This window comes from Cyclopterus lumpus, chromosome 10 (assembly GCF_009769545.1).
Source record: "Cyclopterus lumpus isolate fCycLum1 chromosome 10, fCycLum1.pri, whole genome shotgun sequence".
Taxonomy (NCBI): Eukaryota; Metazoa; Chordata; class Actinopteri; order Perciformes; family Cyclopteridae; genus Cyclopterus; species Cyclopterus lumpus.
Window position 1 is genome coordinate 17,515,096 of NC_046975.1, and position 27,400 is coordinate 17,542,495.

General features: G+C 40.6%; 1 protein-coding gene across 1 annotated transcript in view; it reads right to left on the reverse strand.

Moving 5' to 3' along the window:
• The window catches only part of diaph2 (diaphanous-related formin 2), a 347,468-nt gene that overhangs the window by 57,883 nt on the left and 262,185 nt on the right, over positions 1–27,400 (reverse strand). Inside the window, 1 exon segment of the mRNA XM_034542988.1 lies at positions 4,991–5,155. Within this exon segment, the coding sequence (XP_034398879.1) occupies positions 4,991–5,155 (165 nt within the window).

A 27,400-nucleotide genomic window follows, 5' to 3' on the forward strand; every position in this document is an offset into this window, starting at 1 on the left:
AACGTTTTGACAAATACAGCATGAGGAGTTGCACAAAAGATACACTAGAAAGAAGTCCAAAGTGTAGTGCAGCACTTCAAACTAACCCACAAGGTCAGAAGATATTTCCACTATAATTATCCACCATGATAGACAGTGTGCTTTGTGGCATTGATTCTACCTAATAATCCTTTAAAAACACAGAACCCTGCAGTCCACCCTTATGACTGGCTTTGTGCCCTGAACCCCTCTGGGCTCAAGTTGGAAAATGCGGCGCAGGTATTGCATACATATTGCTCAAGGGGATATGTAAATGGTATGTAAATCTAGAGTAAGAATCTTCTTGAAAAGACAAAACAAAACGTGTGGTTTAGCATAATAGCACCTTAATGGCAGTGGGGTTGTCAACAACCCTATTGAGGCGGCACATTGAGGCTTTATGAGCCTAAAAGCCTGTCCATCTTAGACACACCAGAGGCCATGAATGTGACATACACTCATTTCTTCTCATGGCCTCCGGTGTGTCTAAGATAGAGATTATAAGTACTCCTCTATCTATAACTGGCTGGAAAACTAAATGTTGTGCAACCCACAGGTCCAATCTACCCACAAGGGCAAGGCGGCATTTTCCTTTTCAGGGTTTGTTCTTTCAATAATTCATGCAATGTATTTGCTGCTCTTCCTTGACCCTGCACAACACAATACATCTCCCACAGCACGGCGCCCTTTGCATGCATACAAGTTTGCCAATCCAATGAGGGAGCAATGAGTATTTCCAACTGCTCAGTTGCACCAGTGATCTCACACAGAGAGTGTCACTGCTATGTCTCATTTGAATTTTACAAACACTACAGCGTCTGGGCTTTAAGCAGCAAATGTGTTTATTAGCCATCTGTTACACTGTGTGCCAGGGTGTGTGTGTGTATGTGTGGGGGGGGAGTGGCTCCAAGAAGTTATAGGTTACAGATTGTGAGACTTCTGCTCTGCGGCATAGATGTATTCCCATATTGATAGGTGACCTCCAAATATGGTGCAATGATTTTTATGTGTCACGCTAGCGTAAGAGAAAATAATGAGGAAACGTAAGTTATTCCACGAGAAGGGGGGGGGGGGGGGGGGGAGTGGCACTGCCAGAGCATCATCTTCAGCATTATTAGAGTGATTATGATAATTTGTCATATTGTGGAGGAATTGGTAAGCTTTAGAAATATCAAATGGGCTCAAACGTGGACAGATACAACCGGAGAGAGAGAGAGACACACACTCACACACACACACACACACACACACACACAAATCATCATTCTAATCTCATAAATGCTCTATCTTGCTACTTTGGGAACCCGGTCTGGATCTTTTGGTCTTATTAGAAAGTCACTCAATTAACAAGGAAGACTGTTAGCTCATCCCGGCCCATCTGCTGCGCTTTGATAACTCATTAATGGAAAAATCCTCATCCCCAATGCTCCTGGTCAGGATTACACATACAAACCCTGTGATTGCATTTCACTCATACTCTATTTCAGAATATGGAAGCAGCATTAAATTAACAAATTGTTGGACTCTTCGAATACTGTCTCCATTTGCCGGAATCAAATAATATTTCATTGGCCGCAGAAAAAAAAAAGGGGGAATTGGATGGGAGTGAGGGAGAGAAAGAGAGATGAAACAGAAGGGAAATAGAGTTAATGGATTCTCTTATCAGTTACATTCAGTTCTGTGAGGACTGTCTGTCAATGCGTTTACTCAAATGCTCATGTCGGTCGGGTGCATTAAGCCCTTGCTTTTTAGTAAAAGCAATTTAAGGTGACTGTATTGCAATGGAATTATTTAATACCGCAGATGCTTTGTGCTGTGAATGCATTACACAGGGCAATGCAACAAAGACGGAAGCTAGCGAACATGTTCTGTCTGAGTCAAACAACTCAATATTGAAATAAATGTCTGAGGCACACCAGGCATATCAAGGAGTTAAATTCAGGGCTCTTACCTAAAATATTAGCCGCCAAAAAGTCATAATATCCATTGGATTTGCCATTTGGAACAAATCAGTGAGGGTTGATGTAGGTCGGCGTTGTCAAAGATAAATAACTAACAGACATCTCCCAAATTTCTTCACTGACAAAAGACAAACAAAAAAAGCTGAAGAGGATACTGCAATGGAGCTAGCTCAGTTATTTTCAGAGTAAGAAAATAAAAAAAACATTCAAGTAGGAACAGCCATTGATTCCTTGTACTCTGCAAGCAGATGGGATTAGCCTTTCTGTCAGCATAGCTGAGGAGCCAAAAACTATAAATAATATCTGAAGAAAATGGTGATTAAAGGATTGTTTTTATATGAATACATTAACTTAAAACCAGCCCCACCCCCACCCACCCATTTCTACAGCACAACACTTTATCCCACTCAGTTCCCTCCTCTTATCCATAGCAGGAAAGTTTAAATCAGTAATAAAATATTCATATACAGCTATTTGCTTGAGAGAATAATTTATTTTCTTGGGTGGATGCCTCATTTAGAAATATGCAACTCTGGAATCCTTGAGGGAGCGTTGTGTTGTGTGTTGGTGCACTTTGATCAGTGGGAATGAAAAGTTGGTTTCAGATGGGTATTAGAATAAAGAGAGAAGAAGGATTCAGACAAGGGGACCCTGCCATTCACAAAAAAAAATGGATTGAGAAGCATACCAAGTCATCATCCTGACACCAGGAATATTGGGGGTGGTGCCAGGAGGGATGGGCAGAAGAGCTTTCTGTTAGTTCTGAGATGATTTGGTGTTTGCTTGTCATGAATAATACCTCTCTAACAACTGATCTGATTTTCCCTGTTCACTTTATTCGCTGCTCTCGGTGACCACATTTCATAAAACGCTGCAAGAAGCAAACTTTTCCCACTTGTGTATTCTCTTTCTACATTTATTGGAGAAATGTTTAGAAAAATATAAATGTGTTACATAATCCAAACAGTGAATTATGTTATAACAAACCACTGCAAACTAATGGAACTATGTGTAACAGGTAAAGCGGCTTGCCCAAGCCTTTATCTAGCTCTTTTATCAGTACAACACAATTATACATTATCCTATTCTAAGCAACATCAAATGTATTTATATTCACCTGTTGTAAATGTGTTTCTTTTTATTACAGCTCCCAGGTAATAGTTTCTTAATCAGAGCAAGAACAAGTTGTCGAGTATCTCGTCATAAGCTAAGTTATGTTCTGCAGGTTTTAGCATCTGAAACTCAGGATGCTCAGGTAAATCTCATTAAGCAATTTTGTTTCCCATTTGGATGTATAGAACAGTACATTTACACTGTAAAATATGCATCGTTAGCTTTTATCCATTATACCTATACCAAAATGAGCATACCATTTAATTGATTTAATTACTTCTGCATTCAAATTATGTACTTTTAAAACAAAGGGCCTCATGTGTGATATTATCTTCTTATGTATCCAGATATAAAACACACGCCAGTTCGAGCATGTTGATCACACCAAACTAACCCCATTTTTAGCAAAAGGAGAGGGTAATGCTTTTACTTTAAGCCCCTATAAGTTAAGATAGTTCACGCATAAGCTGTTTCGAACATTTATTAAATGGTTTATAATGTTCTATAATGTAGTTGTGGGCAGATGTAAGTTTAGTAAGATATATTATTTGTAAGCTATTAAAACTTCTCCTATGAAGACATATTTTCTTTCATTACAATTGTGTTTTACTATATTTGTATTCATTATCTGTTCATACAGCAACCTCTTGGTAACCACAGGAGGGGTTGTTCACCAACAAATTATTAAACACTGGAAGTGGAGGGTTATCTATAGTACTTGATTTGAAAAAGATGATAACTGATCTGCGGGACCAATCTGCTAACAATTACATTTTGGTTATATAACTATTTATATTTGTAATATTGATTATATATAATAAAAAGGAGGCTTTAAAGTAAAGTGTTACCAAGACCAATATTCCCAACCTTCCAAACTACGATGGCATTGGAGAAAATAAAAGATAAAAATATCAGTGGCAGACGCAGTGGTATTATGTCGTACTAAGAAATTACTTGAAATCACATAGCAGGTGCAAGAATTTAGAAGAAAAACTAAAATGCATGTCAGGGCCAACTAAGAGAATATAAAAACCAAAATAGGTGGGCAGAAAATACGGTGCACTTTCCATTACCAAAAACATTCTTTCAGTTTTATACAAGGAAAGTGAAATCACCCCTTGAATTAAATTTAGAAGTCGCACAATTATTGATGGACTTTCAGATGTAATGTTTCACTTCTAGATTAGAGTTGTATAATATCTTCAAAGGCTGGCGTGAAACACAGTGGAAACACCACTTGTGTACTTTTATGATATGACTATGTGCCAAGACCTCCGCTAATGGTTTAGAGGAGCTGCTTAACATAACTGGCCACAGCTATTTTCCCAGCCATCCAGTAACGACACTGCAGGTGACACTTCATATTATCTGTACTTCGCTCTGTATATTTATTTCTACACTACATGTAGACACGTGGACGTATTTAGCAATATTATGTGATACAGATTGTTCAGATAAAATGTCATAGTGGTGCAAAGTAAGAGATCAGCCCTTGTGTATAAAGTCTGTTTAAGTTGAAACATTGTCCATCAAATCAATCATACTATTTATCAGGTAAGATTGAACTAATTAATAGGAAAATGTAAAATGTTGTTAATTCTAAACATTAATAAACATGTGTTCTGAGCATGCATGTATACAGGACGGCTACTCCTGCTGAAAATATGAGTTTTATCCAGAAAAGAAAAATATTGTCGTGTTCGTTCGGACCTCCTGGAAATCTGATGAAGATGTGTGCGTATTTGAAACACACATTCTGTTCACATTTCAATGACACCAAGTGAAATTGTATACAAAAGACTGTTAGTTCGGTTAGTTTGTGTCCGTTTCAACTGGGAAAGAACCATAAACATGAGATTTTATATGTACATGTGCCAAACCATAATCTATGTACTCACCATGAAGAGGATGCGGAAGTTGGCCAGTTCTCCAAAGAAATCCTCCACACTGACCGAGTGGGGGTCGAAGGCCAAATAGCTGCCTATGCTCTCATAGAGCTTCTGCATGTTTTTGTGCATCGTGGACAGTTTTTCATACTGCTCCCTTGAATGCTTGGAGAAGTCGTGAGAGAGACAGAGTTAAGGAAAAATGGACAAAAACACATCTCAAACTAAGACAAAACTACTATAATACTACTGTAATCAGCAACATAATGAGACTTCACAAACATATTCATCCCTGACAAAATAAGCCATATTGAGAAATGATCACTTCAGTCTTTATTGCGTTCAAAAAGCCCACCTATGTCATGGTCAACAAAACAAAAGACTGGATGAAGAAGGGTCAGAGACAATCTAATGTGCCATTACAATAACCTCTCTAAATCACTTTGGAGTCAATGCCATGGTGAGCTAATAGCTGCAGCCCGGGAGTAATGGAAAGGTGTTTTGTAGTCAGCAGCATGACACAGATGGTTGCTGGAAAAGCTTATTGCAGTCATTGTTCTATTGTTTCTTCCAACAACAGTGGGGTCAGGTTGTTGTGAACCTCACAGCTCACGTCGCACTGTGTAATTTACTGAACAGGCGAGCACTTTTCTCCTGGTGAATGGCTATTGACAGCCGGCATCAGTTCAGCAGCCACTGACCTCATGGAGACTGCACTGACTCCGCACGTGCACGCACGCACGCACGCACGCACGCACACACACACGCACGCACATATATGTACTTAGTTGCAATATAAACACCAGCAGCACCAGTTTTCAATGCATCAACAATTTGTGCCCAACAACATACGATGACATCAAAGTGGCCGTTCACCTTTGTTTTCTCTGACTAAATCAACCTGGCTGCTCATGTTTCTGATGACAATGTGATCAGAACAGATATAATCGACTGTTAGAGCAAGACAATGCAACACAAATTGTAACACTGTGTTTTTTTTAGTCAATATCTTTGTGGTTTGGACACGTATGTAGTTAATTAAGTAAATTATTTGAGTTATTGCAGTGCATGAACTAGTCACGGGTCTCTCATTCTATATAGCTGTTGAGCAAAGGGCTTCTCATGGCAAGGCATGAACACATGCTGTTTACTCTAATTTGAACGATTATAAATATTGACACAGATAATGAGAACCGTGACTTAGATTGCGCCACCACATGTTATGCTGATATACTAAGGCAGCAGTGTCACAGGTACAGATGCACGCCCGGCCTGTGATTGTCAGTTCCCAAGATTTAGTTATTTGTGATCAATCTGCCGTTATTATGTGAGAACCACCGTTTCTCTACCGTGCCATTTATTCAAGGTTTGTTTGTTTGTCGTCATCTTGGTAGACGTCCGTATTGAGGTTCAGGCATTGCTGTGTCCTTCGGCAAGTTATTAACCCACATTTTCCGCCCATGTGGATACAAACAACACATTCACACGTGTACGTAAGTGTGTGTGCAAAAAAGGCCTTTGTGTAACTGACAGTGAATAAAAGCACTGGAAGGGTAGGCGGATTACCTCCATGCAAGTGTTTACTAAAACAGCAGTGTCATGGGCACAGTCCAGGTTAGCAACAGGCCCTCACACGGGACCGATGGATGGACTCATCCTTCTGTCTTTCCTCTTCCCTCTCTCTATCCCCTTGTCTCCTTGTCTGGACATGATTTATCCCCCTTGTTTCTGTCAGTCGGCCCTTATCTCTTCTGTTGGCCACTCCCCCCCTCGCTGCACTTGTGTGTGAAAACTCAATGGTCCAGTAGACTTAAAAGTAAAAGTTTGCCAAATAAATAAATCTTTTTAACATCCAAACCTGACAGAGTTGTACTTTATATGTGTACTGCAGTTGTGTATGTTTAGTTAAGTCTCCAAATTATTGTTGTAAATAAAGATAATCTCTTTCCAGGTTCCAATCTACCATCAACACCAGTGTGAAATTGAATAATATCAGTGCTTAATAAAATACCACTGCAGTCAGTTCAAGTTCTCGACTGTGCTTCACTTCAAATGCCCCCCTCAACGACCCCTAATTGGTCAGAATGGAAAAAGAATGTCTCCAAAGAATACAATATGAAAGCTTGAATATATGTATTGTGGCCAACTGAAAATATAGGAATCAGCAATGAGTTAATTTAAAAAAGGAAGCCAACATTAATGTATTTGCAAACAGCGGCATAAGACATGTTTATATCATTCTGTCATGGAATTGGCTAATAACGACATTTAGGTACATTATTGGTTCCTCTCTACAGAGTGCATAGTTACTATAGAGTTCAGGAGACGTTAAGGTCACAACTGTTGCCTCCCTTGTCGAATGGTAGATTAAAATATTGAGGCCGTGGTTACGTTTGCTGCTTGTTGTGGCTCCTCCCGTGTTTCTTTTCCTCCCCTATCTCTCTCTCTCATATTCTCCCTTATTCTCTCTCACACACGCTCAAATACACATGTATGCACGTGCACGGTGGTAAAGTGTCCCGTTGGGTACTGGACTGAGGCTGCCTGGGCTTTTGCTCCTTGTACTTCTACATCAAAGACATGTCATATTGATGGAGCCTGACGCACACTATCCTGCAGCGAGACAACCGGTATGCTGGAGCCTTCATCAAATGCACACAGAGAATGAACAGGCACAGGCACAGGCACACACACACACACACACACACACACACACACACACACACACACACACACACACACACACACACACACACACACACACACACACACACACACACACACACACACACACACACACACACACACACACACACACACACACACACAAATATATTCTTTGAATGTTTCTCAGTCAGGTTGCCTGTTACTCTTTTCTTTATATCAGGTTCTCACAGTAACTGTAGCCTTTATTGCCTCTCCTTCTCCAACGATAGATCTTTTTCTATGTCTTTCTCCTTTTTTCCCCCGTCCACCACTGTCTCTTTTAAACACTGGCCCTTTACAATTCGTTCTACATTTTCCCCTTGTATATTCTCCTCATAACTCTCACTCAAACATAAACTCCTTTCTTTCTCTCTTTTCTACCGAGAGTGACTGTTCCGCAGGAGGCAGTCTGAGCTGTGTCTGGTGTCCTCGTTGCTTGAAGCAGAGCAGCGTCCAAAGGTGATGGGTCTCGACCCTGTTTGTCAGTCTCTGCTCTCCTCTTCTGGCCGTCCTCAGTGAAGTGCTGCACTTCCTGTGCACTGCACCTCCACGATGCAAAGCCAGACACTTGCTTCAGGGCTTGAGTGCTCAATGTTGCAAATGCCCACGCTACTAAAGATATCCGGGGACTTTATGCTAAGGGTCATATGCAAACACAAATATACTATGCAATATGGGCATTTTGTGGCTCAGTGTCTTGGGTTTCTGCAAAGCCCAGGGATTTTGAAGACTATTACAAAAACTGAAGCTGGAATAACTGGAGGATAAACAATCAGAGTTCAAAAAAAAGGGCTTGTAGAATAGTAGCATGTCACTAAGACACTACGGCTTGGCTGAAACAACTCCAGTTTCTGACAGCATCTCATCTGACAGTGTTGATTTATAGAGACAATGTAAAATATGAAGTTGATGGCAGCGCTCTACTAGTTCATGTTTTTATAATTCTCTCTCTCTTCCTCTCAAATCTCCTGTTGTTGTTGTTACATTTAACATCAATAAGCTCCGATTAAGGGCACTCATTTTTAACACCACAAAGTGACATCAAAATCATATCCAAGTCAGACTTACCCTAGATCTAAAAAAAAAAAAAAAAAAAAAAAAAAAAAAAGAAGAAGAAAAAAAAGAAGCTTTTTGGAGCTAGGCTCCATTCAATTTTGCGATAAAACCGAGAGAAAGAGGAGAAACCAGCAAAAAGCAGCCAAAACTAAGTTAAAACAGTTTTTACAATGGCCACCTATGAGGATGGCAATAAATTACCTGGTTTGTTTACCTGTGTGCATTAGAGAGTTGTTAAAGTGCTGCATAAAACCCGACAGTGGGGGCCCAAAAAGCCTCCTTAATAAATCTCCTGTAACCTAGTTGCATTAATGTTTATTTAATGCTTTTCCTATGTGCTTGCTGGCCCCTCCATCCAAGGCCCCACACTAAGCCTGCTTTTCTCCAAACCCCACCATCCCTGCTCCCTTTATCCCCACACCTACTGCCAACGGCCCCTGTGGGCCAAATTACACCAAAGCTGCCCACTGACTGGACACAACCCATCATGTTGAGAGCGAGAGCAGGATGAGAGAGGGATGACGGAATGGAGTGCAGATGTAGGGCACAAAGTGAGAGAGAGAGTGAGAGACAGGGAGAGAGAAAGATGTAAAGGCCACTAGATGTATCATTTTTGATACTGAAATCTGTGTATGAATGAACCATCTTTTATATAGTAGTACATCTAAAATTGTTTGTCTTTGCTTCATCATTTAAACAAAGGTCCATAATATAGATGTCAATAAGCTGAGTAAGTTCATTAATACTGTGTGGTTATGTTTACAAGGGTTTTCCCAATACAGTAGGTCAGGATTCTAAGTGAGGAGGACAGGTCCATTCTGATGCTGACAGCGTCCTGAGTTGGGCCAAAGCACCGGCAATAGGGTTCTCAGAGGGAATTAGCAGAGCAGCCAGTTCCCGAAAATTGGGATGGGACCTGGTGGTGAGGTGGAGGGAGGAGGGAAGTGTGTGAGAGGAGGGAGGGTATAGTGAAAAGAGGGAGGGCAGAAAGGAGGGAGGATTTGCCAACATTTAAACGAGGCAGCATATTGTCCATTTAAAGGTGCAGACGCATCTCCGAATCTACTAAAACTGCAATTACTCTGTGTGTGAGCATTAATACATCTCAATAAATCTAATGAAACAACAAGTTAAATTCAGAAGTGCTGATTTTTGTCCAAGAAATGAAAAGTTTGCTTCGGGCGTCTGGATGACTGCTGCTTCCAGCGCTACTTCAGGCTAACCTGTAGTTGTATTAAAGAGCTCGAGGTGTCCGCAAACCGCTACGATGAGAGTGTCCTCCATTTTTTTCTGCAGGACAGTGATGGGCGGAGCATCTCAACGCTGATTGGCTTTCGCTTCGGGCGTCTGTGCATTGACTTTGCATGGGATCCACTCAAAAAGTTTGGTGTGAACACATCATTAAAATAGCAATAGTTGTCTTGTGTCTTTGAGCCAACACATAATTCATAAAAAAATACTTGATACTTAAAGAACAAGAGAAAATCAGTTTGAGGCCTCAATCTCAGCTTGTGTGAAATGGGAGCCCGAGAGGCCAAGTTAGCTTATTTCTCATGGTGAAAATAATCAAATCTGTACCAAACTGAATGGTTTAGTGACACAATACCACACTCTGAAAACGCACGCACTACCCCCCCCCCCAACAACCCCCCTCTCCGCTGGATTACAGAAGGTGCGAACGGAGTAGTGATTACCCGATGCCATCTCCCTCCCCTTCACAAAATGTAATTAATGTAATACTTATTGTGCCACTGCAGTGGTATCAGCCTATATATATATATATATATATATATATATATATATATATATATATATATATATATATATATATATATATATATGTGTATATATATATATATATATATATATATATATATATATATATATATATATATATATATATATATATATATATATATAGAGTGTGAAGAGTAATAGATAACGTATACATATATATTTAATAACTGTGAGCGATGTGTTTTTACACATCACAGGCTTACTAAACTATATTTCCACCTTGGCACAGGGTTCATGACCTTTCCTCTCTCTATACTATTCTCCATCATCTCCCCTACAGCTCCTAACTCGTTTTTCTCTTGAAATTAATAGCCAGATCTGATGTCAATTTTACCGTCAATTTATTCTGCCCGTCTGCCTCTGAAATATTTATACCTGTGGAGAGGAAGGTTGTTTCTGCATTCCAAGCTCTTCACTACAGCACCCAGCTGGTGTTGGAACAACTCAATGAGGGGCAGAGTGTTGGTCGTAATGACTACATCTGATAAAGGAAAAGAGACTATATAAATAAGATATGAGGGGATTAGGTCCATGGGAATGACCTGTTGAATCATGTATAGGCTATTAAAACGCTGAGGAAAATGTGAAAAAATAATGTGGTGTCCACTAGCATGGTGCCGATGAGTGAGTGCATGCAAAGTTAACACAGTCCGATTAAGATTATTGAGACACACCCCACGTGCACACACAACCTTGCTGTTGTCACCTTTTCATCCTCCTTCAAAGCAATCTCATGTCACACATCAATGCCCAGGGCCTGTGCCTCGCAGTGTACTTTTCAGAGTGGTAACATGACAATGCAAATCCACTGTGTTTACAATGTTCATACTTGTCAAACTGTGAAAGGTCAAGTCTCTCGCTTCCCCTGACGCTGATCTAATCGGTGCACATCAATCCCTGCCGCCACATTACAACAGCTCTCGAGATGGCCGTTGAAGAGACAAGCATGTGCAGCAACAGAGACATCACACACACCATTTAATAGACACAGGTAGGCGTGTAAACTGTATTACAAAGCTCACAATGTGCATGTTTCAATATGTATTATTTGGAAAAGAAGAGTAATCTTTGAGATGCCAGTGAAACCCAGTGTTGCACATTGATTGATTCGTCGTCGTCTTTTCCTCAGCACATAGCTGTCTGAATCTGGTAGGAAAAAGGAACACAATAGTTTCCTTAAAGAAAAATGATTAGAATTAGTTTAATTATTTAATGTTTTTTTCAATGAATTTACTGCACCCCTTAAAATACTCAAGTAACATACACTTGCCTTATCCACACAGCCTATGGGACACAATTTGCTGCCGCATTGTGTCTCATTTACATTGCCCCAGTTTCTGACCTGGCTCGCTTTATTTCTAGATAATATATTAGCCTCCTTGCCTCCTGCTGGGGAGAATAACCAGCTATTTCCTCATAGTGTGATCCATTTAAAATACACGTCTGGTCTTTCTACTGAGGCAGTACAAACAATGTGTGGCACAGTATGGACTTTTTCCCTTGCATATATGTCCTCCCGGTCTACGCACAATGACAGTGAGCAATCGCATTGGCTTTCATGTCCTGCCTCTGTCTCTCTGTTTTAACAGTCTGTCTGCATCTAACAAGTGTTTCACAAAATGACTCTCATACACACACGTACACTCATTGTCAAGCCTGTTTTCATCAGTTCATACCTATTGCAGGTGTATTGCAATCCTACTGATCCGCCATATACGAATGGCACATTCAAATGAGCTTTCTTCTTTCTGCTGCGAGGTTAATAGGGATACGGCTAAACTGTATGTACAACCTTGTGTTCATCATCAATAAGAGCTTCTTTCTGAATCTAATGTTACAATATCCATTTGAATTTCCATCAATTATCTGATCTGACAATTACGTCTCATGGTCTGCAGGGCATGATGAGCCCAACAAACACACAACAACATGGCACCAAGCTGCTGCTGTGATTTGAAAGACATAAATCACGCAACTCCGGTTCTTTTGCTTATCTCGACGAGTCATTACGATGTGGTAAAGCAGAAGCATTACACATGAAATCTGAAATATCGCTTGCAACGAAAAAAGGAAAACGGCGCAAATGTTAAAAAACTAAAAACAAATGATCACTTATACCAACTGACAACTCACGATTGCCTGAATTATTGTGAAGTGGTAAACTCTTTCCCTCCAATCCGCTACTCCTGGCGGCTTCAAAAAAGAATGTAGGGAAGTATTGGAAAAGTGCTATTTGACCAAGGTTTGCTCACAGCATGTCCAGATTACATCTTCTTCCTGCGATCACAGTGCATAAAGCTGGAAATGGGACCTCTTAGGTGGCCACTTAATGCATGCCTCCTGAAAAGAGCAGCAATCAAGCCGGGCGGCTCGTTTGCATAAAGATATCATGTCGGGCCGCCTTTGATGTGTGTGTCTTGACTGCTGGGAGTGTTTATATGTCAATGGGATCGCCTGCCTTCTAGCTAGACTGTTTCAACCTTCTGTGCTGCACAAGGAACACAACATTGACGAGATGAATGTCTCGATAATATGTAAATGACATTGATATGCTGTAAATAACTCAACGATTACATCACACGTGTGTCTGTATTTATATGGGAATGAGAGCAAGGGTAGCTCACCAACATGGAGAATAGTCCTCAACAAAGAAAGATATACTCAGATCAATTAAATATGCGAGTATGTTTGAGCGTGTGAAAGGGAGAAGTCTGACTCCTAGCAAGGTCCACTTGGGATGTGTGTGCACAAATCATTACAATTGCTCAAATAAAATGAAAATCAATGTTTAAATTGTTTCACTTATTCATTCAAAATACGATAATTAGACATTTGATCAAATCGATAATCAGACTTTTTGATCAAAGTCGGATTAAAAGACGCGCTGCGCTGTCTCACGCGTACGCTCCCATGTGTTGATACTTACAGCCTTCAGGAGCCTGAACTGTTGATGTGAAGATGGTTTCAGTAAGCACGCTTCAGTGCATATAGTCCACAATTGGTTGAGTCATTTGTTTGTAGATGAAGTAATGATAGTGGCGAGAGCAATAAAAGACGGTTTGGAAATGAGAGAGAGAGAGAGAGAGAGAGAGAGAGAGAGAGAGAGAGAGAGAGAGAGAGAGACTGCATATTGATCAGATTCCCTGAGTATGACCACTGGCCCAGCAGCTGGCGTGACAGAGTACAGCTCCTTTCAATAGCCTTATCATTACCACAGCACAAACCCATTCAGAAGGTCAGCCTATTTGGCCTCTGGTTCTGTGTGTGTGTGTGTGTGTGTGTGTGTGTGTGTGTGTGTGTGTGTGTGCGCGCATGTGTGTGTGTGTGTGTACGAAAAAGGAAAAGTGCATTTCGAATCTTTAAGCCAATGAATAGGACCACTTTCAGTACATTTCTTTGTTCAGGACACTTTCAGTCTAGTGAAGTGTCTTAAGAGTAGAGTTAGAAGTAAAAAGAACATGCTATCCAATAAAGAGTGGACAAATGCACATGCCGAGTCAGAAGATAGTGGGGATGTAACTTTTTCCCTCGAAATCTAAAGTCGGGGCCTCAAAATAACTTTTTATTTGTATTGCAATCGTAGGCTCAGTTTCCTATAGCGGTGGCATCATGCTCCATGATAGACTTCACCTCATTTTCTAAACTGGCAAGGGGAAGCACGACAAACACAAGATAGCAAAATTCAAACAATCAGCCATGAAGCATTAAGCCTAAATTGGGTGGCTTTGAATACAAAAGGACATCCTCCTCTTTGATTAGATTGCAGTCAGACGTGAGTGGCAGAGGTAGCTGTCAAAGACAGAAGAAGAGATGCAGACCGGAAGGGAATAATGGAGCAGTCTCCATTGGCAACGCAGAGGCACAGAAGCTATTTTTAGCAAATTAATTTAAGGCTCTAAATAATTAACTGATAATTATCTGGCAATCAAGAGTAAGATAAAATGATCACCCCGAGAGTTTTTCTGTCATGTGGCACAGCAGGCGGACAGAGGAGCTTAGTGTGACTCACCACTCAAAAAACTGCTGGGTGGCATGGTACTGACAGAGGGAAAATAAAAATAAATGACAGGGGGAGTACAGTAAGATGTACTCATTAGAAGGCAAGTGGATTTGACAATGAACAGTGCCTAATAAGTGACAGAAAACTGGCACTTAAAACATCTATTTGTTTGGGTATAATAGATACACAGACACATGCATACACATGTACAAATAAAGAGCCAAGGAAGGCACACACATTCCTGAGTTCGCTACCTTGCAGAAGCACCATAAACTGCAATGATACCACACCTATTTCTCCTCATTCTTTACGAATGTGTTATTAAATTATGACGATTGCAGCTTAGTCACAGTGTGACCAACTAGAGAGTGGTGACTAGAGGTCCAGTGCTTTTGGTTGTAAGTTCAGAGGAGAGGTAGTGGATGCTTTGGGTCCAAGTTAGGTTATCTCCACACCTGACCCTGACAAGATTCCTTCTAAAGAGAGAAGAGGAGGGGGGAAGAGAGCAGTGACAAGCAGTTGATGAACTGCTCTGGCTATGTGTGTGTGTGTCCTCCAACTTGTACAAATAAAAGGACTTTTATTGCCAGTTCATCTCCTCCTTACCAAGTATTTCCTCTGCCTTCATCTCTCTGACCCTCTCATGTTGTACTCTCTCTATCCCATTACTTCCTCGTCCCACCTGACCAACACATAATTGCAGACGCTGTCACACTAACTATGCAAATCTGTCAAGCCATCTTTTCTCTATGTTATCTGCTTTTTTTTTTTTTTTAGCAGCTTCCTTAACTTCTAAATCCACGGTATGCGTCTTACTGCAGAACACTGTTTCTATTGAGAAGAAGTAAAATGGGGAAAACATTATTCTAAGAAATTTCCTATGATGATATATGAAGAACGCTCTTAGGCTACAAAACGACTTTTGTTAAATGTCAACATACACACCAGTGGCACAACATCTTCTTACGTCGAAACCAATAATACGTTCCATTTCTATGGAAGGCACTTTGCAACCTGTGCACACAACTGATCCAATTGAAATGTATAACCAGCTGCATCAGTGTAGCATTATTAGAATAACCAGAGAAGAGGATAAAGCAAGACGGGTTATTAGGCCACATACTATAAACATAGCTTGATACTTTATATAGAATCAACAGTGGGCTGCCAGAGATGCGACTTGAAACATAGCGAAGTACAACATCTGTGTTAAAAAGTAAGGAAGTAACAGTACAGAAAAAAAAACCTCTTTATTACAGCAAGGGTAATTAATGACTTCCGTCCCTACATATGTTTGCATACCGTATCCATTTTAGGTTTTGAGAATTACAGAGAGGGTGCAATTAGCTTGACAGTGTAATGTGCTTTGGTGAGAGCTACGGTTGACAGGCCTACCTAGCCTCCCCACTGCACAACCTTTTATAACAATCAATGCCACCACTAAACACAACTCTCCCATGTGGAGCTGGGCCCTGTTTCAGCCTCCTCCTCCCTTCTAGTGTGGGGTGGAAAACATAGACAAACAGATAAATTAGAGCCTTCCCAACTGCACTCTCCTCATCCTCCAGCCTGTCTACCACTGTGAAGTGACAACATTACCGTCAGTGATAAAATAAAAATAAAAACAAAAACAATCACTTGCTTTGGCCAATTATATTTTCTTTTCTTTCCAAAAACATGTAACTATCTGTGAAAATCATTGTTATTGGCTTAATTGGTTGTCGATGGGTGACATAGCAAAAAGGTTTTGAAGGCTTTGTACACATCCAAGAACAGGATCTTAACAGTGAATGGACCACTGAAGAGAACATTTGCTCAAACTGTCTCTGCTGCCATACATGAATTTATCTCCCAAGAAAATACTGGAAGACATATGTATTATCACAACAAGAACAGACAACTGTGTGAGGAAGCGGTGTAGACAGGGGACACACAGCATGTTGTGTAATAGGAGTAAATAGACAATAGACTTATTATCCTTTCTTAAAGACTTTTTTAGTCTTACACCTCAAGGAGGAAGCTTTCATAGACTGTTCTCTGAGCACATATTTAAAGAGGGACTGGCTTGTGACACTTGTAAACAATTGACATTGACAGTTGCCATTGCTGCAGCGTACAGCATTTCATAGAAAGTGGCATGCAAAGACACTAAGATCAATGTGGGGAATCATCGGTTTCACTGGAATTTCATCAAGACGGGAATCTGAGTGACACGCGAACACACCACAACACTACAGGTATGTGGCTCGGCTGTGTTGCCTCCTCCAACCGCTCCAGTTGGCAGTCTGTTGCTGTAATTTGCATCAGATTACATGCCCACAGAGGCAAACTCCTCGTAATGGGTAGCATCATCCTCTGCAGGTGGCAGGGGAAGAAAATGAGTCGGGAACACAAAAATGATCTGCCTCCGCAAATACTGATTGCTGCTCCGATGACATCCATTTGTGCTCTGAGATATCATTTTCAAACGCTCAATCTCTCTTCGTTAACATCGACGGCACCATTCCACAATGTGGACACATTAACCCAGTTACGTATATCCATAATTATCATTTCCAGGCATTTTTCTTTTTATCCTTGGCCTGCTGTCACCTAAAACCTTGGAGAGTTGATAGGCCACTTTACCTCGTTAAATAAAGCACTCTTCTATGCTCGTGGGTACTAATTCTGCATTCTAATTGTGACTTACAGTATTGTGTGCTTGGTAGGTGTTTTTAACTAGACTAGGTGCTGCTCACTTTGTATCTACGTGGGCAGGAGTTGTGGGTTGACGGTGGTATTGAGCAGGAGGACAATCTATATCAGTCATTAAAATGCAAATGTATGACCAAGTCTAGCTTTGATGCTGCACTAATAACAAGCAGTGGGATACAATCACAACACCATGTAATGAAACAAGAGCTGAAATAAGTGCCGTTTCGACAGTCAATACAAAATCCTGTCGTTATCTGAGAAGGTGGAACGGAGACTTAAGCAGCACAAGACGACACTGGCACAATTCCAAAACTGCATTTCAAAGGAAACCTAGATTTTTATACCAACATTAAACACTATTGCAAGTGAGGCAGATAGGTAAATGCGTGTGTGCTCTGTAAATAAACATGTCGGAAAGTGAGTCACCTAATTATGTGTAGTAATCCAACGCAGGTGGCTAGACTTTGCATGCTTGCACCATGTAGGCGGGTCTCCCTCTGACTGGGTCAAGTAAGCTACAGTAACACACTAGGTTACTCATATGATTACTTATGTAATTAAAGGCTTCCCCTCTAACCCAGTGGTTGTCAACCATTGTTTGGCTTGTGACCCCTAAAACGGTCCCCTCATTACAGGCTGCGTAGGAGCTGTGAGTAGCTCATCTTAAGAGTAAGTGTTTCTTCCCGGGTGGTTTGATTTGGACATTTTCAGAGGCATGAAAAGGTAAAAAAATAACCAGATACAACAAGAGAAAATGAGGATCAAAAACTCCATGGAGAACCATCGCTTTAATGCACCGGAGCTGTTGGGAATGAAACGTTGCCCAAATCAAAAATAAATAAGTATAATCTTGCCAGTATTGTAAACTACAATACACATATAGTTGTAAATATTCTCAAATTGTATTTTGAACTTTAAAGCAATCCAAAATGTACCAATTTCCAGGATCCAGACCAATGCACATTTCCACCCCATCTCTCAGTGCTACAGCAAAGCTTTGAAGGATATAAGTGGCTCTTCTAAAAACTGCCATTATGATAGACAGAAAGAAGAGGCTCTTTGGGGAAAATACCTTAATTCATCTGTGCTCTCTCATTAAGCACCTAATTGGCCGTGACGACTCCCTTCCCTTACTGGCTAGTGATCTGTGAACATGTGGATAACTATGGAGCAACACACCCATGCCTACATTAATTAATTCCAGATGAGCACAGAACAGCAGAAGGAAGGTTTGGTCCCTCCCTTTACACAGGGCCAAATTGTGAAAACAAAAAGAACAAAAGGAACTAAATCCATAACAGATATTCAGACCCTGTCCTCCTACGACTTCGTCAAGCTTTTAATTTATCAATGCATTACTTTTTTAGACCAAAGGCGTTACATATTATCGTCATATTGTCAACAAGTGGTGCAGACAATAGTACTGCTAATCACTAAGAATTGACACGAGGAAGCTCTCACATCTGTGGGTGACAAAATGAAGGACTCCAAAAAGCTAATGGATGCCCTGAGAGTCCGTAAGGCAACACAAAGCCAATTGGGGCTCTGTTCAGAAGATCTACTTACTCATACAATCTCTTCCTCTTAGAATCCTAAAAAGAGTTAGCAACCCACTTTCAAGCTTAGTGAATCTGAAAGAAAGGGATAAAGAGAAGAAAGACGATGGGTAACATGAGAGTGTGGACAAGGCAGTAATATATGGGTGAGGGAGACAGAGAGAGTAAGTGAGAGAGAGAGAAAGGGGGTCTCATCTTTTGCAAATCGTATCATCTCTGTGAAAGCGGACAGAGAAGAGTATTACTACTAATCTCCAATCCGCACCTTGAAAAGAAGTCTAACTTTCATTTGCCACTGACAAGCTCCCTCTTGTGATCTCTGCGGATGACAAAAGTACTCAATGAACAGATTACATAGTGTATTTACTGTCCTCCAGTACAGAATATTCCTCCTTGATTTTAATGAATTTAATTTAGTAAGTTATTTCATGAATGTTTTTAAATACTAGGCCTACAGCCTTGAAAACAAAAAAACAACCACAAAACATACATTATTCTATATGAATTCCTGGCAATCGGTAGACTGTGAAATTAAAACTAAACTCAGAAAGGATTATAGGATTATTATCTCTGATCAGCCTTGCATCTGGGAGAATACTTGATACTGCTCTGTTTAAGATCAAATCTAATAAGCTTAAAGGTAAGTATAGGGCTTAGTATTCATTTGTGGATAGAGAAGCCCATTCTGTACATAGTTCACTTGTAATATGATAAGGAGATATTGTTGGGGGATTAGGTTATCTCCCAGGAGATCTATTAGTGGATAAATCCTACTGGCTGTCTTATGAATCATTACCTTACTGGTTACAATCTGATCTCCTTCAACTACCAACACAATGACCACACACACATGTTTTAAGGAAAGCTTGATTTAAACCCTCACGCCTGACAGCCCTCCGATGCATTTTCAAGACATATCTTAAGAATGACCCAGACACAGAGTGCCACAGTGGTGCCCTGAAAGGTCACTTTGGGGGCCTTTCAGCTTCAGTGAAAAGAATAGAGAGATAGTAATCTGTGGATGGCTAACGTGTGTCTGCGACACAGCAGCGCATGCATATATATATATATATATATATATATATATATATATATATATATATATATATATCCATAGCCTTTTGTGGGATGATAACTAGAGAGGTAGAGAACAGATGCTGCATGAGCTGTAAATCCTGCACAAATGGCTAAAGTGACATTCAATGACACAGGGACGATATCTTCTTCGTGGAGAATACAGTTTCAGTCAAACTGGCTCCAGCAAAGTGCTTTTTAGCTATTAGCACAATAACCAAAATGGAGGGCTTTAACATGATGGTAATGGGGAGGCAATTGGTAGAACAATTATGTGAAGTCACACAGTCTAATGCCATTTTCAACACATTGGCGCGACGTATTATCAACCTGGCCCTAACATTACACATTCTGCTTAGACAGCATTGTGTACCACAGTCACGACTGTGGTATTTAGCCAGGAGAAAAATAAGTAAAAAGAGACAACAAACTGAAGGGTTGAACGGGCAAAATTCAATCCACTTTTTTTCCAGCTACCTGTTAGAAATCTATTAGAGGCCAATAAGGATGCGGAGGGGGGAAGGTTTGAGATATTTCAGGTCAGCCTTAGAGGTTAATTGTTGATTCGTCTGTCTGGTCAGTGAGGGGATCACTGTGTGAAACCAATCCAGAAGGCAGGGGATGAACGGTGAGTGTGGATGGCATTCAGGAGATTAGAGCGGTTGATGGGAGAGGCAGAGAGAGTGAAAGAGAGAGAAAGAGGATGGAAACATGAACCAAAGGACCTCAAATCAGCGTGGTCACAAGGTAAGGCTGCCAATGCCAACCGGGTGTAGACATACGCTTAATGTGTGTGAGAGCGGTTATGTGTTGGCAACAAGTCCATTGAGGCTAGCGGCACTTGTATTTAAAGAATACGGCATGGTTTACCATTTGTGTCAGGTGGAGAGAGACTAGAAATGTTACTTGTGTCAAAATAAATTATCTCCCGACTACTTATGACCTATTCCAATATAGAAAACGAACAGGCACATTAAAGCCAGACGCACATGTAAGACACGTAAATAGAATCTGCACAACCGAGGAGACAAACGGATTACTGTCCAGCTTATTCACCTCCACAGAAACCTCAAGGAACTCTCCTCGTTTTTTAGGTTACCATTTAAAGCAAAATGCAAGAAAAAAGAGGCACTGAGGTTGGCAAAGAGGAATGGTTTTCTTTGTTCTGATGAAGGTCAAATTAATATGTAGAGTGTAGACTGTGGTGGGGTGATGATAAGTATTTGGCTGTCTGTTCAGATGCACAGTGAAAAGACATGGCCCTCCTGTGGGCATCGCTCCACATCTCTCTGGCTGCCTCCACGCCAGTCCCATTTCACAACTTGTTCTACATCTGTCACACACACACACACACACACACACACACACACACACACACACACACACACACACACACACACACACACACACACACACACACACACACACACACACACACACACACACACACACACACACACACACACACACACACACACACACACACACACACACACACACACACACACGAAAGGACCTCGCACAGACCGAATGTCCCTCATCACCTTGCTCAGAGATGGACGAGTTTAGCACTGTCCTCTATCATTTTAATCACTTCGATGGAAAATGCCTCATTCACGGCTTTCATTCTGCGCTGCCTTGCAGCGATCTCATGTGTACACATTCCTTCACTCCCTCAAACACCCCCTCACAGGCACAATGACCATCCCTCTCTGATCGCTTCTGCGATACTAGAGCCCCACGTAACCACCTCGACTATCTTTCCTGGCTGATCACATAGTAATGTACAATTATTTAAACATAAATGAATGTGTATAGATACAGTTCACAAACACAAAGCAACTGAGGCAATTGTAAGATCTACAGATCTACAATATTATAGTATTCACATCATGATTTTTCCTTATGTCAAATCTATGATTGTACCATTAAACTACCGTAGGATACTCAAAAACAAGACTCCTCCCCTTATTGTTGTGTTGTTCAAACAATACATAATCATATGGAGGCATTTACAACTCCCTGTAACATTTTGAATTTCAAAACAACATTCACATGATGAATATCAATATATAGCTGTGAGGCTTAAATAAGGTTGACCTGAATGTATTAAGGCGCCGAATCTTCCTTTGTAGCCATGGCACTCCAAGTAATAAAAATGCTAACATTAGAAAACATAATTTAAATGATTCTGTTGAAGGTAATCTCTAGCCTTCATGCACAGAAAAAAGGGAGGGTGCTACAATCCATTATTTTTATCGGACAATGGCAATACTAAAATTAGAATTATAGTTATTTTTTATGTAGAAAAAAAAAAAAAAGGTAATCTCTTGTCTTTGTGAAGTGCACGGGAGAGGGAAAGGAACAACCCATTATTTTTATTGGACATAAAAATGCAAACAAAGATTTGTCAGTTGAAGAGCACTCCCCTGAGTAGAAATCCTGCTCTGCTGGTTTTGGTTTGGTTTGCCCTTTTCTACAGCACGCAGCCCCAATGACGATTACTCTACTTTTACATTTTGATGCATATTGTTTTTATTGTTACTTGCATAACTGTCAGAGGTGAGATAAGTATCGCTTTAGGTCAAACATCTTTTGGTTCCTAAAACTGCAAAAGTGAACCAATTATGCGTCAACGATTTTTAAAATTGGTCCTTATTACGGTTAGTTGGAATAATGTAAGACAAGCTTTCCAGCCAAGTTGTAAGTGTGGGTTATAGCTGAAAACACCGTATGAGCACCAAGGAGCGGCAGTGAGCTAACCAGTTGAGGAAAAGCTGCACTACATTTATTTTCCAGTGAAATCAGCACCTACTGTTATGCTACTGATTAAAATTGCATTGTGTCATTATTTTACGTCAAAATCAAAAATATCACTTAATGCATGTTTAATGCAAATTACCACAACCCAATTGAGAACATTCCTGTTATTTAATCGTGAAACATATATGTTGAGTATTCATTGCATGCATTTATTACTGTGAAAAGACAAGCAAAACCTAATTAGGCAAGAGGCTACAGACGGTGATTACAGGCTTCTTTTGGAAGCAGTCAGTGGCATCAATATTTTCTGCTTGTTGTAACCAATTATGAGATCAAACTCTTTTTTTTTTCCACCGGAAAAAAAACAATAGGCATTATAGTACCGTTGCCAGTCTTCCTGAATACATGCAATAATGGACAATTTCTTTGAACTGTCTTGTTCACAATGGTTACCTTTAACGATTCAAATAAAATGTGTGAACCAGGTGGCACTTAAAAAAAAAAATCATACTTTAATACCTGTCACTACTGGAATTAAAGGAATAGACAGTGTCAATTGTTTGATTTAAGCAGTCTTTAAAAGTATCATTGGTACATGCAAACTGTAGTGGAGCACAACCAAATATATTATGTTTTAGATTCAGCACATTGACCTTGCTCATAGAGGTTTAAGAATATGACCACTTGATCAATCAAGCCTGAGGCATCATAACCCCCGCTGTACATTACAAACGGGACCCAAGAGCACATTCAGCCGACAGAGCGCATACAAACTGCAGTCATTTAAACTGCTCAAGTTAGTCTTTATCTTGCAATATCATGTTTCAGATTGTGGGAACCTTTCCAACGTGTTTTTAATCAATGAGTGGTGCCGGGATCGGCTCTGTACCGGAGATCTTATTCACTGCATTTTTACAACAAAAAACATCCAGAAAATCTCCAGAATGGTGCTTTGATGACGGCAACCATGCAGCAACACCACCACGTCACCAAACTGCCGCGTGCCTCTAGTTAACGCCTGTTTCTACCTACCCCTCTGGATATGTGTTTTCACACCTGCGCCTGCTCTGTGATGTGTAACATCAAGACACGGGGAGACAGAAATGTGCTTGAATGTGTTACAGTTGCAACCGCTGTTTGTGTGTTAAAAACATTTCTGCACACTTGGCTTGTAAGGGAGGAGGTGTATACATCATTTGAAAAACAAAATAGAAAAATAAATCTCATTATCACAAAGGAATTGTGTGAAGTGGGAGGAGCCCCTGGTTCCAAAAGCAGTTTTGCGCCACTGTTAATTAACATTTCAGAGATGTTGAAGTGTCCTGGACAATGCTATAGGAATATGTTATGGCCATATTCCTATAGCATTGCTCCAACTTTATTTCTGAGAAGTAATGTTTTTTTTCTCCCAGTCCTAAATGCTATAGTACCTCACATCAGCAGCTGCTGCCGTTTCCATGAAGATTTTTGAAAGCTCAGCATGCGCAATAGCATCCAAAGGCTTTAATTCAGATCAATGGACCAATAGTATTTATTTGGCCCATGAATACAATAATCCAAACATGAATTACTCTAAAATGTATAATTATCACAATCTGATTACAATATCTATGCGTTATAATTTATTTTACGTCCCTCGAGGTTAAAACAACACCTTCAAACTGGACAAACACAGACGCTTGGTCACTGGCCCTGGGCTTCAAACTATGGCGCTCTAGGCTCCCCTCTAGGGTCAGATCTGTACGTGGCAGGTTGGCTGTCAGATTTATATATAGCTTATATATAGCTTTTCAAAAACAAACTTTAGTCTTCACAGTAAGTTAGGTTGAGGCAACTTAGTTCAGAGCAAGAGTGTGATTGACGTTAACTTGACTGACAAATGACTCATCCCCTTCACGACGCCCTGTGTCGTCTAACTCGCTCTTTATACTGTACTTCGCCAGTTGCTCTGACCGTCTGATAATGATGCAGTTGCAGGTTTGTTGAGTTAGTTGTAAGTCTAGTGCATTGGTGTCATCCGCCGAGCATTTGACACGTTTGGAATGAGACTAGGTTGGTTTTAAACAATTTGTAGACTGTGAAAACAAAGTTGTACTTTGTCCCCTCATAAAGTTATTTATTTACTAAGATAGAGCAAAAGTAAGAAAACATCCAATTAATTGAATGTGTATGTGGTGGTGGGGCGTGGTTAGGCTCAGCTGCAGAGGAGGTGGAGTGGGGCAGTGGTTCTGGTACCGGTGCTGGTAGGTGGTGTAATTAACCTCAGCTGCAACCAATGTGTTTGATTGTGTATCTCCCAAATATAAACGCTAGTAGCGGGGGAGAACGGAGGGAGAGAGCGCGGCGGGAATCACAGCTTACGACACCCGCAGGAAGCACGGCAGGCAGCGGTTGGTGGACGGACACGGCTGGTGCGCTCGGAGGCGCGGCAGGACAGCGCACACACAACAGCCCAAAAGAGCACACTGCCCAATAAACTTATTAATAACTCTCAATCCTGGTCTGTTGTCGTCATTGTGCTCCGGCATACCAAAGTTGGTAACGGAGACGTGTTACAGGGTACTAACACAATAAAAACAAATCGTGGATATGAACAAATATAAGAAGAATGAGGCCCATTGTCTATGCTGAAAATGGACATGAGTTTGACGCTGCGGCAAATGTATTCATCTTAAAACAAAATTACATTTTCCATTTCTTACAAGATGCATAAGTAAGTATGACGGTGTAAATTGTGGGCATATTTTGGTAATATGTTAATGCTATTTAAATTATGTGTGAAAAATACTCACTAAATGTATATCCTTCCACTATATCCACCTCATAAAAGAATAATACTACCTCAGAATGCTGGTTATACCCTGTCGGTAATACACTTTTACTTTGGTGAATGTGAAATAAACAAGAAGTACTGAAAAGTGCATTTTCCTTCAAAGAGAGGATAAAATCATCCTTTTATTTATCGGCCGATTGAATTATAGACCAATGACAAGACAGCTCAAATGAGTAAAGCGGAGTAAATGTGTTTCAAAATGGATGCTTTCACATCCAGGCAGTCTGGAACAGTAAGTAGAGTTCTCTAGTCTGCAATTTAGGATAAAAAGAGCATTCAACGTGCGTATTATCAAGTAATTTGAAGAATAAAATGTGCAGAACCTCAAGGGAAGTTCGTACAATTTTGCAACTTCTGTACTTCTTACACCCTGCACCGGTACCTTTGAAAGTTGTGGCACAGAAAAATAGAGGAGAGCATCACAGAAAGAGAGATATGGTCGCTTTGTCTCCATATATTCTCTCTTCCAACCTATGTTCTTCAGTTTGGATGGAAAGCTGCAAGGCATCAAGGCAAAAAGCCCAGGGATCAACCATAAGTCTTAATCATAGAAAGTCAATTCAAGGGCAGCAGTTGCAGGTTCAGGTAGCAGATGTGTCTCACACATTCCTGTTGCTGTTAAATGGCAGGGCTTAGACCCACCAGCAGTATACAGTCTGAGTGTGCGTGCGCGCGTGCGCGTGTGTGTGTGTGAGAGTGTGTGTGTGTCTGCAAGAAACAGAAAGAGGAAACAGAAAGAGGGGAAATGGATTAGAAACATTTACGGCACTAATCAGTTGTTATTTTGTGTGTCACTGCTGTTACAGCTAACAGCAAGGTGTTAAATGTCTCTCTCTCTCTGAGTCAGTGCACCAGCCAGGGGTCCCTCTTCACAGCAAACTGGCTCATCCCATATAATCATGTCCATGGACCAGCGATCAACAACACAACCACTTCTGGAGGTTACCTTACGTATCCATGCAGTTTATCTGCTAATTAGAGGTTAATTGTCAATGACATCCACACGGGCATGGCTGTTGTTTTGACTCACACTATCTTAGCCCTATTAGTGAAAGCTATAAAGATATAGCATGTGAATACTCCATTTGCCGTGACATGTCTGACATGTGACTGTTGTGATGCCTTGCAAAGCAGTTATGAGGACATCTGTACACAACAATGCAGATGTGGGATTGTGTAGACATATCAGGAGATGTTATAGACTCTGTGCCAAGTCCGTTGAGGTAATCTGAACCACAAAGATACACCAAGTAAAACACAAGACACACAGATGAAGCAGAGAAGTAGTATAGACCAATACTTTTTTCTAATTGCTGTGCTTATGATTGCCCTCAACCAAACAAGTTCACATAGAGACTAGTGGCAGTCAATTGATTAGTCAGTTTATGTTCACAGACTGACTAATCATAGCTCAGCTTTCACCAGCTCTGACCAGGGTCCAACTACAACTAGTCATGGTTAAAGTTTGTGATATATTACACACAATGCATTACCCAGAGAGCTTGGAAGGAGATATATATGTTTCAAAAATGTGTCTACGTAAACACCTGGAATACAGGATCTATACCCTTACTGTCTTTGCTTTGATAAGTGAATAAAGATCTACCTGGCTTTACAGAAACAGGGTTTTTTCATAATTGAATTGCCTTCTTTCTTGATTGCCAGGTGATGTGGTGATTTACTTTTCCACTGTGATCTGTAGGCTTTAGCCTCTATCTTTCTGCCTGTTTTCACTGCTGAATCAGATAGTGACAGTGACAGTGTGGGCTCTGTGGTAACTCTGACGCGAGGGGAAGGGTCAATTGATAAAATTGTCAATTATTGACAGAATATTTATTGACCTGTAGGCGGTATGCTACGTGACCTAGCATTTATTTGGCTTGCTCAATCATGGCAGCACATTGCTCATCAGGATATTGCCATCCCTGTTAGGTTCACATAAA